Raw genomic sequence first — 14,700 nt, 5'->3', positions numbered from 1 at the left:
GGATACTCAAAGGAGGACACATTAAAAAGAGCTGTGAGTGTAATCAGCACATTGTTCTAATCTGGTTCCTCTGCTCGAAGCCAGATCAGGTCAGAAGGCCCAGGATTTTAGATATTGAACCGTTTTGGTTTTAGTAAAGTATTGCTAACTTTTTTTTTTTTATAAATGTTTTTATTCAGTTTTCATATTTTATATTGAACAAATTACAAATTGTTAGGAGAGAAAAAGAACAAAAAAAAACAAACAAACACGCAAAAATTAACATACATATTTACAGGTAGGCATCTTCGTAGTAGTAACTGCGCCCGCCCCCCCCCCCCCCCCCCCAACATGTTTATTTAGTTTGGTTTTGGGCCTTAGCTAGCCATCGAACCCCCGTACCGAACCTGTAGCCCCCCCCCCCCTCCCGCTACCTTCCCCCGACTATTCTTCCTCTTGTACATTGGCCACAAATAGGTCCCGGAACAGTTGCATGAATGGCTCCCACGTTCTGTGGAAGCCGTCGTCCGACCCTCGGATGGCAAATTTGATTTTCTCCATTTGGAGAGATTCCGAGAGGTCGGACAGCCAGTCCGCAGCTCTGGGCGGTGCTGCTGACCGCCAGCCAAACAGGATTCTACGGCGGGCGATCAGGGAGGCAAAGGCAAGGGCGTCCGCCCTCCTCCCCAGGAATAGATCTGGCTGTTCTGAAACCCCGAAGACCGCCACTATCGGGCATGGCTCCACCCTCACTCCCACCACTTTGGACATAACCTCGAAGAAGGCTGTCCAGTACTCCACGAGTCTGGGGCAAGACCAGAACATGTGGGCGTGGTTGGCCGGGCCTCTTTGGCACCGTTCACATCTGTCTTCCACCTCCGGGAAGAACCTACTCATACGGGTTCTTGTTAAGTGGGCTCTATGTACCACTTTTAGTTGCGTCAGGCTGAGCCTTGCGCACGTGGAGGTGGAGTTGACCCTATGCAGTGCTTCGCTCCAGAGTCCCCACCCTATCTCCATCCCCAGGTCGTCCTCCCATTTCCTTCTTGTTGCGTCCAGTACGGTGTCGTCCCTATCTACCAGTCGGTCATACATGTCACTACAGTTCCCTTTCTCTAGGATACTTGCGTCCAGTAGGTCTTCCAGTAGTGTCTGTCGTGGCGGTTGTGGGTACGTCCTTGTCTCCTTTCGTAGGAAGTTTTTGAGCTGCAGGTACCGTAGCTCGTTCCCCCCAGCTAGCTGAAATTTCTCTGTCAGTTCGTCCAGTGTTGCGATCCTGTCGTCCGTGTATAGGTCCCTGACTGTCAGTGTCCCCCCGTCCTGCCTCCACCTTTTGAAGGTGGCGTCAGTCAGTGCTGGTGTGAACCTATGGTTGTTGCAGATGGGAGCCCTGTTCGACATTTTGGTCAGGCCAAGTTGCTGCCGCAGTTGGTTCCAGGATTGGAGGGTGGCTGTCACCACTGGGCTGCTGGAGTGTTTTTTGGGTGGGGATGGGAGTGCTGCCGTGGCGAGGGCCCGGAGGGAGGTTCCCATGCAGGAGGCCTCCTCCGCACGCACCCACTCAGCCTCTGGCTCCTGGATCCATCCCCTTACTCGCTCGGCTGTTGCTGCCCAGTTGTAGAATTGTAGATTCGGGAGGGCTAGCCCTCCCCTGGTTTTTGTTTTTTGTAAGACCTTCTTTGGGATCCTAGCATTTTTACCCCCCCATACGAACGCCATGATGAGTTTGTCCAGCGCTTTGAAAAAAGTATTGCTAACTTGATAATAAATTCCAACAGATACTCAGATCCTCTTGCAATGATGTTCAACACACCATTTGCCTTCCTGATCACTTGCTACACCTGCTTTTGGTGACTCATGAACAAGGACACCCAGATCCCTCTGGATATCGGCACTTCCCAATCTCTCACCATTTAAGAAATATACTACATCACCGTTCCAATATTTAGACAATATAATAGACAATATTTTGTCTATATTATCATCCATCTGCCATGTTCTTGCCCATTCATTATCCTGTCCAAATACTCTTGAATCCTCTTTGCATCCTCCTCAGAACGCAAATTCTCACCTAGTTTTGAGTCATCAGCAAACATGGAAATATTGCATTTGGTCCCCACACCCACATCATTGACACAGATTGTGAATAACTGGAGCCCAAATACTGATCCTTGTAATACCTCACTGGTCATAGTCTGCCCAGCTGAAAATGATCCATTTATTCCTGCTCGCTGTTGTCTGTGACTCCTCAATCTGTGCCAGTATATCCCCACCCACCATTCATATGTTTCCGAACCTCCTCTGTTGGACTTTATCAAAAGTCTTCTGAAAATCCAAATGCACCACATCCACTGGTTCCCTTATCTCTTTTGCAGCATTATTCTTTTTTTTTATTAATGTAGAGTACCCAGTTATGTTTTGTTTCAAATAAGGGGCAATTTAGCATGGCCAATCCACTTAACCCGCACATTTTTGGGTTGTGGGGTGAAACCCACGCAGACACAGTGGTAATATTCTTAAAGAAAACTTTCAACAGCTTTGGAATCATAGAATTTACAGTGCAGAAGGAGGGCATTCGGCCCATCAAGTCTGTGCTGGCCCTTGGAAATAGCACCCAACTTAAGCCCACACTTCTCCCCTCTCCTCATAACCCAGTAACCCCACCGAACCTTTTTTGGACACAAAGGGCAATTTATCATGGCCAATCGACCTAACTTGCACATCTTTGGACTGTGGGAGGAAACCGGAGCCCCGGAGGAAACCCACGCAGACACGGGGAAAACATGCAGACTCCACATAGACAGTGACCCATGTCGATAATCGAACCTGGGACCCTGGAGCTTTGAAGCAACTGTGCTACCCACTGTGCTACCATGCTGCCCCATGGAACATATCATTTCTCTTTCAGAAATTCATGCTGAATTTCCCAGATCAGTTAATTATTTTCTAAATGTTGCTGTTAATACATCCTTTGCAAAAGATTCTAGTATTTTTCCCATTACTGATGTCAGGATAACAAGTCTGTCATTCCCCTTTTATTTCCCCATTTCTGAAAAAGTGGGATTACATTTTCAACCTCTAATCTGCAGAGTCTATAGAATGTTGAAAGATGACCGGCAGCGTATCCACTGTGTCGACAGCCACCTCCTCTGACACTCTGCAATGTAAATCATCGGGTCCCAGGTATTTATCAACTTTCAATCCCATTAATTTCTCCAGTGCTACTTTTTCACTCATCTCATTCAGTTCCTCATTCCCATTAGACTGTAGTTTCTCTCTTATTTCTGGGAGGTTTTTCTACGTTCCTCCGTGGAGACAGACACAAAGTAATTATTTAGCTTCTCTGCCATTTCCCTCTTCCCCATTATAAATAAATCCTGTCTCGTCCTCTAATGAACCCACATTTGTCTTTAATAGAATCCCCAATGTGCAGATGGAGGCCATTCAGCCCATTGATTCTGCACTGACCCTCTAAATGATCATCCCACCTAGGCCCACTCCCCCGATCTATCCCCGTAACCCCACTCGAATATTGGACACTAAAGGGCAACTTAGCATGGCCAATCCACCTAACCTGCACATCTTTGGACTGTGGGAGGAAACCAGAGCATCTGGAGGAAACCCACGCTGACACGGGGAGAACGTGCAAATATCACACAGTGTGTGTAGTTTGTGCATACTCCTCAAATCTGTGAGTTTCCTCCAGGTGCTCTGATTTCCTCTTACAGTCCAAAGATGTGCAGGTTAGGCGGTGTTATTGGGAGAGGAAGGGGGAGTGGGCCTAGCTAGGGTCCACTTTCAGGCAGTCAGTGCAAACTTGAAGTGCCGAGTGGCCTCCTTCTGCACTGTGGTGATTCTATGGATTCTCGTGCCATCATGTAAATGAGAAACAGGAGGGGCCAAGGATAGATTCTTGGGAGACACCAAATTGGAGAGGAAAGGGAGGTTGGAGATGGGGTGGTCATTTGCAAAGGAGTTGGGGGTCAAGGGTTGTTTTCACAGGATGGGTGAGGATGGTGTATTTAAATTGAGGGGCAGCACCAGAAGAGAGAGAGAACTGTTAACAATATCAGTTAATGTGGGGAAGTTGGATGGTCAGCGGTTTAGTGAGAATAGGGTCAATGGAGCAGAAGGCAGGTTTTGTAAACAAGATGAGATTGAACAGGACATGACAGGAGACCGGACAGAAACTGGAGATAGATGTGAGTTCATGACTCAGACAAGGGACATTTTTTTTGAGACAGTTTTGTCTGGTGGGTTAGAGGAAGGGAGAAAAACAGCAGAGGCAGCTGATCGGATTGTCTCAATCTTCATGACAAAGAATCTCCACGAGCACCTCGCAGTTGTTTTTGGAGATGAGAATGGAGAAGACAGGGGAGAAGGAGGATCCTTCAAAAGGAACTAACTTATGTTTGAGGTGTTAAAAAGATTAAATAGGGGCAGCACGGTGGTGCAGTGGATAGCACTGCTGCCTCATGGCGCCGAGGTCCCAGGTATCCCAGTTCTGGGTCACTGTCCGTGTGGAGTTTGCACATTCTCCCCGTGTTTGCGTGGGTTTCGCCCCCACAACAAAAAAGATGTGCCGGTTAGGTAGATTGGCCACACTAAATTGCCCCTTAATTGGAAAAAAATGAATCGGGCATTCTAAATTTTAAAAAAAGATTAAATATAGCATGTTAACCCTAAGCTGATTTATTTAAATGTTATCTTGACTATTAGCCTGTGTAACTGGTTTGAAATGTATTAACATCAGCAGAAACAGACCCCAATGAAGATGGATCAGACCTGGATGTGATTAACAGCAAAATCCACTCACTGTAATTACTTGTGAATTCGCTGGTGTCTCATCAGGTTGGATGACTGTGTGAATCCCTTCTCACACTTGGGACAGATGTAAGGCCTCTCCGCAGTGTGAACCCGCTTGTGTGTCAGCAGGCTGGATGACTGAGTGAATGTCTTCCCACACTGGGAGCAGGTGAATGGCCTCTCCCCAGTGTGAATTCGCTGGTGTACAGTGAGGTCAGATGATGTCTTGAACCCAGTCCCACAGTAAGAGCACCTGAACGGTTTCTCATCAGTATGAATACGTTGATGCCGCATAAGTTCCCCGGAACTTTTAAAGCATTTCCCACAGTCTGGGCATTGAAAAGGTCTCTCATCAGTGTGAACACGTTGATGGAGTATCAGAGCCCGAGAACCTTTATAGCACTTCCCGCAATCTGGACATTTAAATGGTCTGTCGTCCGTGTGAACCCGCTGGTGCGTCATTAAGTCAGATGACCGAATGAATCCTTTCCCACACTCTGAGCAGATGAATGGTCTCTTCCCAGTGTGAACTCGCTGGTGTCTCAGCAGGCTGGACGACTGAGCGAATCCCTTCCCACACACGGAGCAGTTGAATGGTTTCTCCCCAGTGTGCACTCGCTGGTGTTGCAGCAGGCTGGATGATCGAGAGAATCCCTTCCCACAATCGGAGCAAGTGAATGATCTCTCCCCAGAGTGTCTGGGATGATGAATTTCCAGTTGCGATGTGGATCTGAATCCCTCCTCACATTCCCATGGTTTCTCCTCACTATGAACGGTGCTTTTTCCTTCCATGTTCAAAATTCACTGATATTCAGGTTGCAACAAATTGGGCGATCCTCAGATTCTGATGTAATGTTTGGTTTGAGTTTCCTGACTGCAAATCTTCCCCTTGTAACACTCTGTTAAATTGATTTAAAACAAAAAAAAGGGAATGAGAGAGAACCCACAAAAACACAAAGACAGGTTGTGAAATTGAGCTGAATGAATCTGGTCATTTGTGGGGCCAACACTGGGATAAAGTGACCATTAAAACTGTTGGATTGTCATAAAAACCCAACTGGTTCACTAATGTCCTTCAGGGAAGGGAACCTGCCAACCGGCCGGAACCCACACAAGACTCGGGCCTCTGCAAGAATACAAGAAACAGAAGCAGAAGTAGATCATTTGGCCTGTCAAACCTGGTCTGCCACTGAACACGATTGTGGCTGATCTTGGTCTTCCAGTCTCCTTTCCTGCCAGCTCCCCATTTCCTTGACTTCCTGAGAGACCAAAAATCACACCATCTTAACCTTAAATATATTCAACAATGGAGCATCCACAACCCTCTGGGCTAGGGAATTCCACGTGACAAGAAAGACAGACAGAGAGAAAAAGAGAGTGAGTCATGGTGGAGAGACAGAGAGGAAAGACAGAAATTATAAGGGAGTGTGAGTGATAGGAACAATGGAGAGGCATTTGAAAAAAATGAAATGAGAATATATACCTACATCAGAATCACAATTTGACAGAATCTCCTCAACCCTTCACCTCCACCACCTGGATGGACCAGGACAGCAGCTGTATGTTAACATCACTACCTGTAAGTTCCCTTCCAAGACACACAATGTCCGATCTTGTGTGACATCAAGTGCTGAAGGAGCAGAAATTTACTCTATTTAAATATTGAGAAGATTAAACCCATTCTCTTCCGTTCCCTCGACAAACACGATCCCTGTCCCTGCAAAATGTCTGAGGCTGAAGCAAACTGTTCGCAACAATGGTGAAATATTTCACCCCCAGATGAGCTCCCAAACATATATCCACATCATCATCAATATCACCTATTTTGTAACGTTTCTCTGAAAAGTCTTAATGTTTTATTCTGTTCAAGGCACAATATAAATACGAATTATTGTCACAGCTCTGGATATGTATCATTGTTCTGCACCATAAACATTTTTTAAAATGTTGCCCCCAACAATGATGGCGACTGAGCATGCGCTCTGCTACAATGAAGATATGCTGGGTGCGCGTGCGCACTGCTGCGAGTACGCAATTAAAAATGTGTGCGCATGCGCATTCCTGCTAGTGCGAAACAAAGATGGCAGCTGCTTCGTCCCGTCTGTGAGAAAGCTGCAGCCTCCGCTCAGGTCACCGGGTACCGGTAGGTTATTTTTCCCGGTTTCCTGTTTCTATCATATGTTTAGGAAGTGTGCCTCACGACCGGGCTGATCCCACTGACCTGCCATTCCGACATTTACGGATTGTGAATCGGAGAAAGAACCTTCTTCACGTCGCCATTAATCACACTGCGCATGCTTCACTCAGCCCAGTCCCGCCCACCCATTCACTGTGATTGGTTGGAGGACCAGCTGCTTCCGAACAGGCCTCCGGTCCCGCCCCTCTGCTTCCATTGGTCCGGAGATGCCGTCAATCATTCCCCGGGCATTGTGAGGTTTCAAAAACAAAGAAAATTACAGCACCGGAACAGGCCCTTCGGCTCTCCCAGCCTGCACCGATCCAGATCCTTTATCTAAACCTGTTGCCTATTTTCCACGGTCTACTTTTCTCTGTTCCCCACCCCATCATATATCTGTCCAGATGCATCTTAAATGATGCTGTCGTACCCGCCTCTACCAGCTCCACTGGCAAAGCATTCCAGGCACCCACCACCCTCTGTGTAAAAAACTTTCCCCGCACATCTCCTTTAAACTTTTTCCCTCTCACCTTGAAAATCGTGACCCCTTGTAATTGACACCCCCACTCTTGGAAAAAGCTTGTTGCTATCCACCCTGTCCATACCTCTCATAATTTTGTAGACCTCAATTAGTTCTCCCCTCAACCTCCGTCTTTCCAATGAAAACAGTCCTATCTACTCAACCTTTCTTCATAGCTAGCACCCTCCATACCAGGCAACATCCTGGTGAACCTCCTCTACACCCTCTCTAAAGCATCCACATCCTTCTGGTAATGTGACGACCAGAACTGCATGCAGTATTCCAAATGTGGCCTAACCAAAATCCGATACAACTGTAACATGACCTGCCGACTGTTATATTCAATACCCCGTCCGATGAAGGCGACAGCACGTCTTTTGGGACTTGTAGGAGAATGCCAGAGGGCCCGGAGGAAACCCATACAGACACGGTGAGAACGTTCGGACTCCGCACAGTGACCCAAGCCGAGAATGGAACCCGGGTCCGCAGCACTGAGAAGCAACAGTGCTAACCACTGTGCCGTCCTTAAAATAAAGAGTAGGCACCACTGGATTTCGAAGCCAGGATCTCCTGTTAACTAGTCAGGCGCTTGAACCAAATTCTCCCAAATTCTATCGCTTGGATAAAGGATTGGCTAACCAACCGACAGTAGAGTGAGGATTAATCTGTCTTTTTCTGGTCGGCAAGCTGTAACCAGTGATGTGCCTCAGGGTTTGGCCCTCGGGCCCCATCTATTTACAACCTGTATTAATGATTATGGGACAGTCAGAATATACAATATCTAAATTTGTAGATAACACTGAAATGGGTGGGAAAACAAGTTGCAGTGGGGAAATATGAAATAAACTAATGGATTTGCATAGGTTGGGTGAGTGGGCCAAAATTGAATAAAAAGGCAACTTATTATCTAAATGAAGAGAAACTTCATAAATGCTTTTGTGCAGTGGGATCTTGGTGTCCTCCCATCCATTCTTCTCACCCACTTCCCAACCCCCTTCCATCCATTGACTCTGATAACACCTCCTGCTGCCTTGGGACAGCGGGCAGAATAATCAAATAATCACCCGCGTTATCGGGTGGCACAGTAACACAATGGTTAGCACTGTTGCTTCACGGCGCCAGGGACCTGGGTTCGATTCCCAGCTTGGGTCACTGTCTGTGCGGAGTCTGCATGTTCTCCCCGTGTCTGCGTGTGTTTCTTTAAAGTGCTCCGGTTTTCTCCCACAAGTCCCGAAAGACGTGCTTGTTAAGTGAATTGAACATCCTGAATTCTCCCTCGGTGTAACCGAACAGATGCCGGAGCGTGGCGATTAGGGGATTTTCACAGTAACTTCATTGCAGTGTTAAGCCTACTTGTGCCACTAATAAAGATTATTATGTTTATTTCAAGGAGGGTGGAGTCTAATAGCAAAGTGGTGTTGCTGCAGCTTCACAAGCAGCCAGTGAGGTCACATTTCGAACACTGTACAGTCTTGATCACCTTCTTCAAGGAACGATGAGGGTCTGCCAAATGAGGAAAGAATTCTCTCAAACTGGTGAATCTTGGAATTATTTACCCCAGGTAACGTGGAGGCCGAGTCCTTCATCAGTTGCAAGGCTGAGATTGATACGTTTTTAATCGGTTGGGGAATAGAGAGAAGGTAGGAAAGTGGACTTAGTGAGTGTGAGATCAGCTGTGATCTCATTAAATGGTGGAGCAGTTCAAAGGCTGAATGGCTGACTCCTGTCCCTATTGCTTCTGGTCTGTTCTGTTTGTCGGTAAAGATTTCCAGAATCTGTGTGACTGGAGAAGCACTGAGATATATAAAATCCTGGTTAGACATTTTTTTTTAAATGCTGGAAATCTTCAGCATAACGGGCAGCATCTGAAAATGAAATGAAAATCGCTTATTGTCACGAGTAGGCTTCAAATGAAGTTACTGTGAAAAGCCCCTAGTCACCACATTCCGGCACCTGTCCGGCGAGGCTGGTACGGGAGGCTGGTCTGTGGAGGAAAACAGAGTTAATGTTTCAGGTCAGCATGATCTTTCATCAGATCAAGAACAGTGTGTTCCCATTAGGGACAAAGGGGCAACCAGAGGATATTGGTCAGCTGTTGAAGGAAAACTTCACATCTGTCTTCACACAAGAGAATGAGGAGATAGATATGGAACTCGGACAAGGAGACTGAGGTTTCTGAGCAAATTGACGTGGGGAGTGACATGGTGTTGGCAGGCTTAAAAGTGGACAAATCTCCAAGTGTGGATGAACTGTGTCCCTGGATGCTCTGAGAGATGAGGGAAGAGACTGCAGGAGCTCTGCCCCAAATTTTTTGATCCTTTCTGGCCACGGAGAGGTGCCAGAGGACTGGAGATCAGCTAATGTGGTCTTACCTTAAGAAAGGTTGTCGAGATAAGCCAGGAAACTACAGACTAGTTAATCTCACGTCAGTGGTAGGGAAAACATTGGAGAAAATTCAGAAGGACAGAGACTTATCTTCACTTGGAGGGCAAGATTTGATCAGGAATAGTCAGCGTGGCTTGTTAGAGGGAGGTTATGCCTAACAAATTTTGAATTGATTTTTTTATGTGACTGGCTGTGCAGATGAGGGTAGTGCAGTTGATGCAGTTTGCTGGATTTCAGCAAAGCCTTTGACAAGATCCCAAACGAGAGACATTATAAAGAAGGCAAAAGCACATGGGATAGAGGTAACATGATGGGGTAGATTCAGAATTGGCTTAGCTGTGGGAGACAGAGGGTGATGACAGACGGCTGCTTTAGTGACTGGAAGCCAGTGACCAGCGGCACACCACAGGGATCCAGCAGAGTGAGAATGGAGGGAGTGTGTGGGATGGAGATTTGCAGCTTTCGGAAAATAAGAGAGAGGAAAAGTTGTTCCATACGAACTAGAATTATCTGTTCTGAGTTTCTATTCTGTACTGACAGCGAGGAATTTTCTAAATTGTTTTTACAGGATATTAGATGAGGAAGAATTACAGACAGAAGTCTCAAACGTCACCTCTCGATCTGACAGTCACTCGATTCCCTGGAACCTGAATATCATCGGCCTTTGAATCTAGAAGAAATGTTTGTCCGAATTGTCAGCTTCTAAAGGTTTCAAACATCAGTGTGACTGGAAAAGCAGCGAGACCCACAACACACACCCGAGTGAGAGTGTTCCTGACTGTGGAAAGAGTTTTAACCTGTTACACAGCCTGAAGAAACATCATACCATTTACAGCGGGTAAAGACCGTACCCGTGTTTTGTGTGTGGACGAGGCTTCAACTGATCATCGAACCTGGAGAGTTACAAGTTGACTTGCACTATGGAGAAACCGTGGAAATGTGGGGACTGTGGGAAGGGATTCAAAGCTCCGTCTGAGCTGGAAATACATCGACGCAGTCACACTGGAGAGAGGCCGTTCACCTGCTCTGACTGTGGGAAGGGGTTCAGTGATTCATCCAACCTGCTGATGCACGAGCGAGTTCACAGCGGGGTGAGGCCATACACCTGCTGTGATTGTGGGAAGGGATTCAGTCGATCATCCAACCTTCAGTCACACCAGCGGGTTCACACTGGTGAGAGGCCATTCACCTGCTCTGAATGTGGGAAGGCGTTCACTCTGTTATCCCATTTGCAGTCACACCAGAGAGTTCACACTGGGGAGAAGCCTTTCACCTGCTCCCAGTGTGACAAAGGATTTACTAATTCATCCAATCTACAGAAACACCAGCGGGTTCACACGGGGGAGAGGCCATTCACCTGCTCTCAGTGTGGGAAGGGATTCACTCAGTTAACCCACTTACTGACACACAAGCCGGTTCACACTGGAGAGAGGCCGTTCACCTGCTCTGAATGTGGTAAGGGATTTGTTCAGTTATCCAAGCTGCTGATACACCAGCGAGTTCACAATGGGGAGAGGCCGTTCACTTGTTCTGACTGTGGGAAGGGATTCACTCAGTCCTCCACCCTGCTCTCTCACCAGCGAACTCACACCGGGGAGAGACCATTCACCTGCCCTGCCTGTGGAAAGGGATTCCGAGATTCATCCACCCTGTTGAAACACCAGCGTGTTCACACTGGGGAGAGGCCATTCCTCTGCTCTCAATGTGGGAAGGGATTCACTCAGTCATCTAGCCTGCTGACACATCAGAGAGTTCACACTGGGGAGAGACCATTCATCTGTTCTGTCTGTAGGAAGGGATTCACACAGTCAGCCAACCTGCAAACACATCAGCGAGTTCACAAGCGATTATAGGGGCTGGATTCTGCTGTTATCGCTGCTGTTAATCACATCCAGGTTTGACATTCTGACATTTGGTGAAGTGGGAGGGTTTCTTTCTGCTGGGCTGGCCGGTCTCCCGACGTAGCTCCCAGTGGGCTGATGTTGAGTCTTAAGAGCACATTACCACTGAAATGATCCACAAAAGCTGATGAAGGCACTTATTTCATCCTGTGTAGGGTTCAGTTCTGGGTGACTGTGTGGAGTTTGCACCTTCTCCCCGTGTCAGCGTGGGTTTTCTCCCGGTGATCCAGATTCTTCCCACAGTCCACAGATGTGCAGGTTAGGTGGATTGGCCACTCTTTTGAGGTCCACCAACCATGCCAAATTGCCTCTTAAGTGTCCAAGGATGTGCAGGTTAGGTGATTGGCCATTCTAAATTGCCCATTTGTGCCTATGTGTAGGTTTGGTTATTGGGATAGGATGGGTGAGTTGACTTGGGTGGAGTGCTCTTTCAGAGGGTCGATGCAGACTCGATGGGCCAGATGGCTGTGAGGAGGATGCAGAGATGCTTCAGCAGGATTTGGACAGGCTGAGTGAGTGGCACATGCATGGCAGATTCAGTATAATGTGGATGTCCACTTCAGTAGCAAAAATAGGAAGGCAGATTATTATTTGAATGGGTGTAATTTGAGAGAGGTGGATACTCAGCGCGGCCTGTGTCCTCGTGCATCAGTCGCTGAAAGTAAGCACACAGGTACAGCAGGCAGGAAAGAAGGCAAATGGTATGATGGCCTTCATAACGGGAGGAATAGAGATGTTTTATTGCAATTTTATAGGGCATTGGTGAGGCCACACCTGGAGTATTTTGTTCAGTTTGGTGTCCTTATCTGAGGAAGGATGTTCTTGCAATGGAGGGAGTGCAGTGAATGTTTACCAGGCTGATTCCTGGGATGGTGGGACTGTCACATGAGGAGAGACTAAATCGGTTAGGATTATATTTATTGGAGTTTAGAAGAGTGAGAGGGGATCTCATCGAAACTTCCAAAATTCTAAAAGGATTAGACAGGGGAGATTCAGAAAGAATGTTCCCGATGGTGGGGAGTCCAGAACTAGGGGTCATAGTTTGAGGATAAGGGGGAAACATTTACAGACTGAGGTGAAGAGAAAATTCTTCATCCAGAGAGTGGGGAATCTGGAATTCGCTACCACAAAAATTGTTGAGGCCAAAATATAGTGTAATTTCAAGAAGGAATTAGATATTGCTCTTGGGGCTTGAGGGACAAAGGGATCTGGGGGGGGGGGGGGGGGGGGGGGGGGGGGGTGGGAAGCGGGACCAGGGTATTGAACTTGGTGATCAGCTATGAACAGAATGAATGGTGGAGCAGGCTCAAAGGGCCTGTTTTACTGCAATTGTATAGGGCCTCCTGCTGCTTCTATTTTCTATGTTTCTATGTCAATAGAATGGTATGTTGGCCTTCACAGTGGGAGGAATGGAGATGTTCCCTACCAGTACAGGTGGATCTAAAATCAATACATTTATCTATGTTCCATTGAGTTTGCAGCCAGTTGGCTCCATTGGTCTGTGTCAGTATTTATGCTCCACATGATCCTCCACCCACCCCTCTTCATCCCCCCCCCCCATCAGCATCTCCTTCTATTCCTTTCTCCCTCATGTCTGTATCCAGATTCCCCTTCAATGTATTCATGCTGTTCACCTCAACCACACTCTGTGGTGGTGAGTTCCACATTCTCACCACTCACTGGGTAAAGAGGTTTCTGCTGAAATTCCTATTGAATTATTGAACCTCCTCATAATCTTCCATTAGGTCACTTTTCAGTTTTCTCTTTTCTAGAGGAAAGCAGTCCCAGTCTTTCCTAAGATTAAATGCTCTGTTCTCGTATATTCTTGGAATCTTTGTTGCTCCTTTTCCAGAGTCTCTATTTCCTTTTTCTAAATGGAGATCACCAATGTTGACGGTGCTCCCAGTGTCGTCTAGCCCTGGATCTAAACAAGTTGAACATAACTCCCTGCTTCAATTCGATCCCTCTGGAATGGAACCCTATATATGGGCCCCACACTAGGAAAGATGTGATGTTCTCAGAGAGAGTGCGGAGGAGATTTATGAGAATAGTACCAGGGATGAGGGACTTCAATGAGGGGGGAGAGACTGGAGCAGCTGCAATTGTTTTCAGATCAGTCATGAGATCCGAGGAGGCCATTCAGCCTATTGATTCCCTGTTGGCTCCCTGGAGCAAACTAGTCAGTCCCATCTATCCCTGTAGCCCTGCAAGTTTAGATCCCGAGATGCCCATTCGGTTTCCATTTGAAATCTTCCATTGTCTTCATTCCCACCCTCCTCACGGGCAGCGAGTTCCAGGTCATTACCATTCCCTGCATCAAAATATTCTCCCTCACATTCCCTCTGCATCTTTTACCCAAAACCTGAAATCTAGAACCCCCTTGTCCTTGTCCCTTCAGCTAATGGGAACAACTTTTCTTTATCCACCTTATCGAAACCTGTCATAATCTTGTCCACCTCTATCAACTCTCCCCTCAACCTCCTTTGCGAAAAGGTGAACAACCCCAGCCTGACATCGACCATAAAGAACAAACCGAATATGTTAATGTCTGAAATCACATAGGAACGTTTATTTTCTGTTTTAAAGATATTGTGAATATATTGTCCTGGACAATAAATGAATTGGAATACTTTACCACGGGTGTGTCTGAATGGAATGTTTCAATCTGGTATCCACCTACTTTCCAGTGAAAGTCTGGAATGCGTCGATGGGATGAATGAGTTGATCACTTTCTCTTGGAAATATTTCCATCCTTGCCCATGAATTTTGTTTTAAAGAAATCCACATTTGAAAGCCCGGCCACTATGTTAAATATCAGCACTGTAACAGGGAAATAAGAAAGACGGACACTCACTTTGGTCTTTTCATCAACACATCTGAGTTAAGAGTGTGTGACATGATTTTGGTACACTGGTGTGAGTGTGTAGATATCA

General features: G+C 46.8%; 1 protein-coding gene and 1 long non-coding RNA gene across 2 annotated transcripts; both read left to right on the top strand.

The window, feature by feature from the left end:
- Positions 1–6,852: 6,852 nt before the first annotated feature.
- LOC119959508 lies at positions 6,853–10,550 on the top strand. Its single transcript, XR_005459219.1, has 3 exons — positions 6,853–6,928; positions 8,872–9,042; positions 10,435–10,550. It is a non-coding gene; the product is annotated as an uncharacterized LOC119959508 (long non-coding RNA).
- A 14-nt stretch (positions 10,551–10,564) lies between these two features.
- LOC119959510 (zinc finger protein 239-like) lies at positions 10,565–14,213 on the top strand. Its single transcript, XM_038787746.1, has 2 exons — positions 10,565–11,701; positions 14,166–14,213. Exons 1-2 carry the CDS (start codon positions 10,787–10,789, stop codon positions 14,211–14,213), a joined length of 963 nt encoding a protein of 320 aa, XP_038643674.1. The 5' UTR covers positions 10,565–10,786.
- Positions 14,214–14,700: the final 487 nt, after the last annotated feature.

Source organism: Scyliorhinus canicula, unplaced genomic scaffold (assembly GCF_902713615.1).
Source record: "Scyliorhinus canicula unplaced genomic scaffold, sScyCan1.1, whole genome shotgun sequence".
Taxonomy (NCBI): domain Eukaryota; kingdom Metazoa; phylum Chordata; class Chondrichthyes; order Carcharhiniformes; family Scyliorhinidae; genus Scyliorhinus; species Scyliorhinus canicula.
Note: the sequence above shows the minus strand (reverse complement) of the source record. Positions and strands in the feature narration are given on the sequence as shown.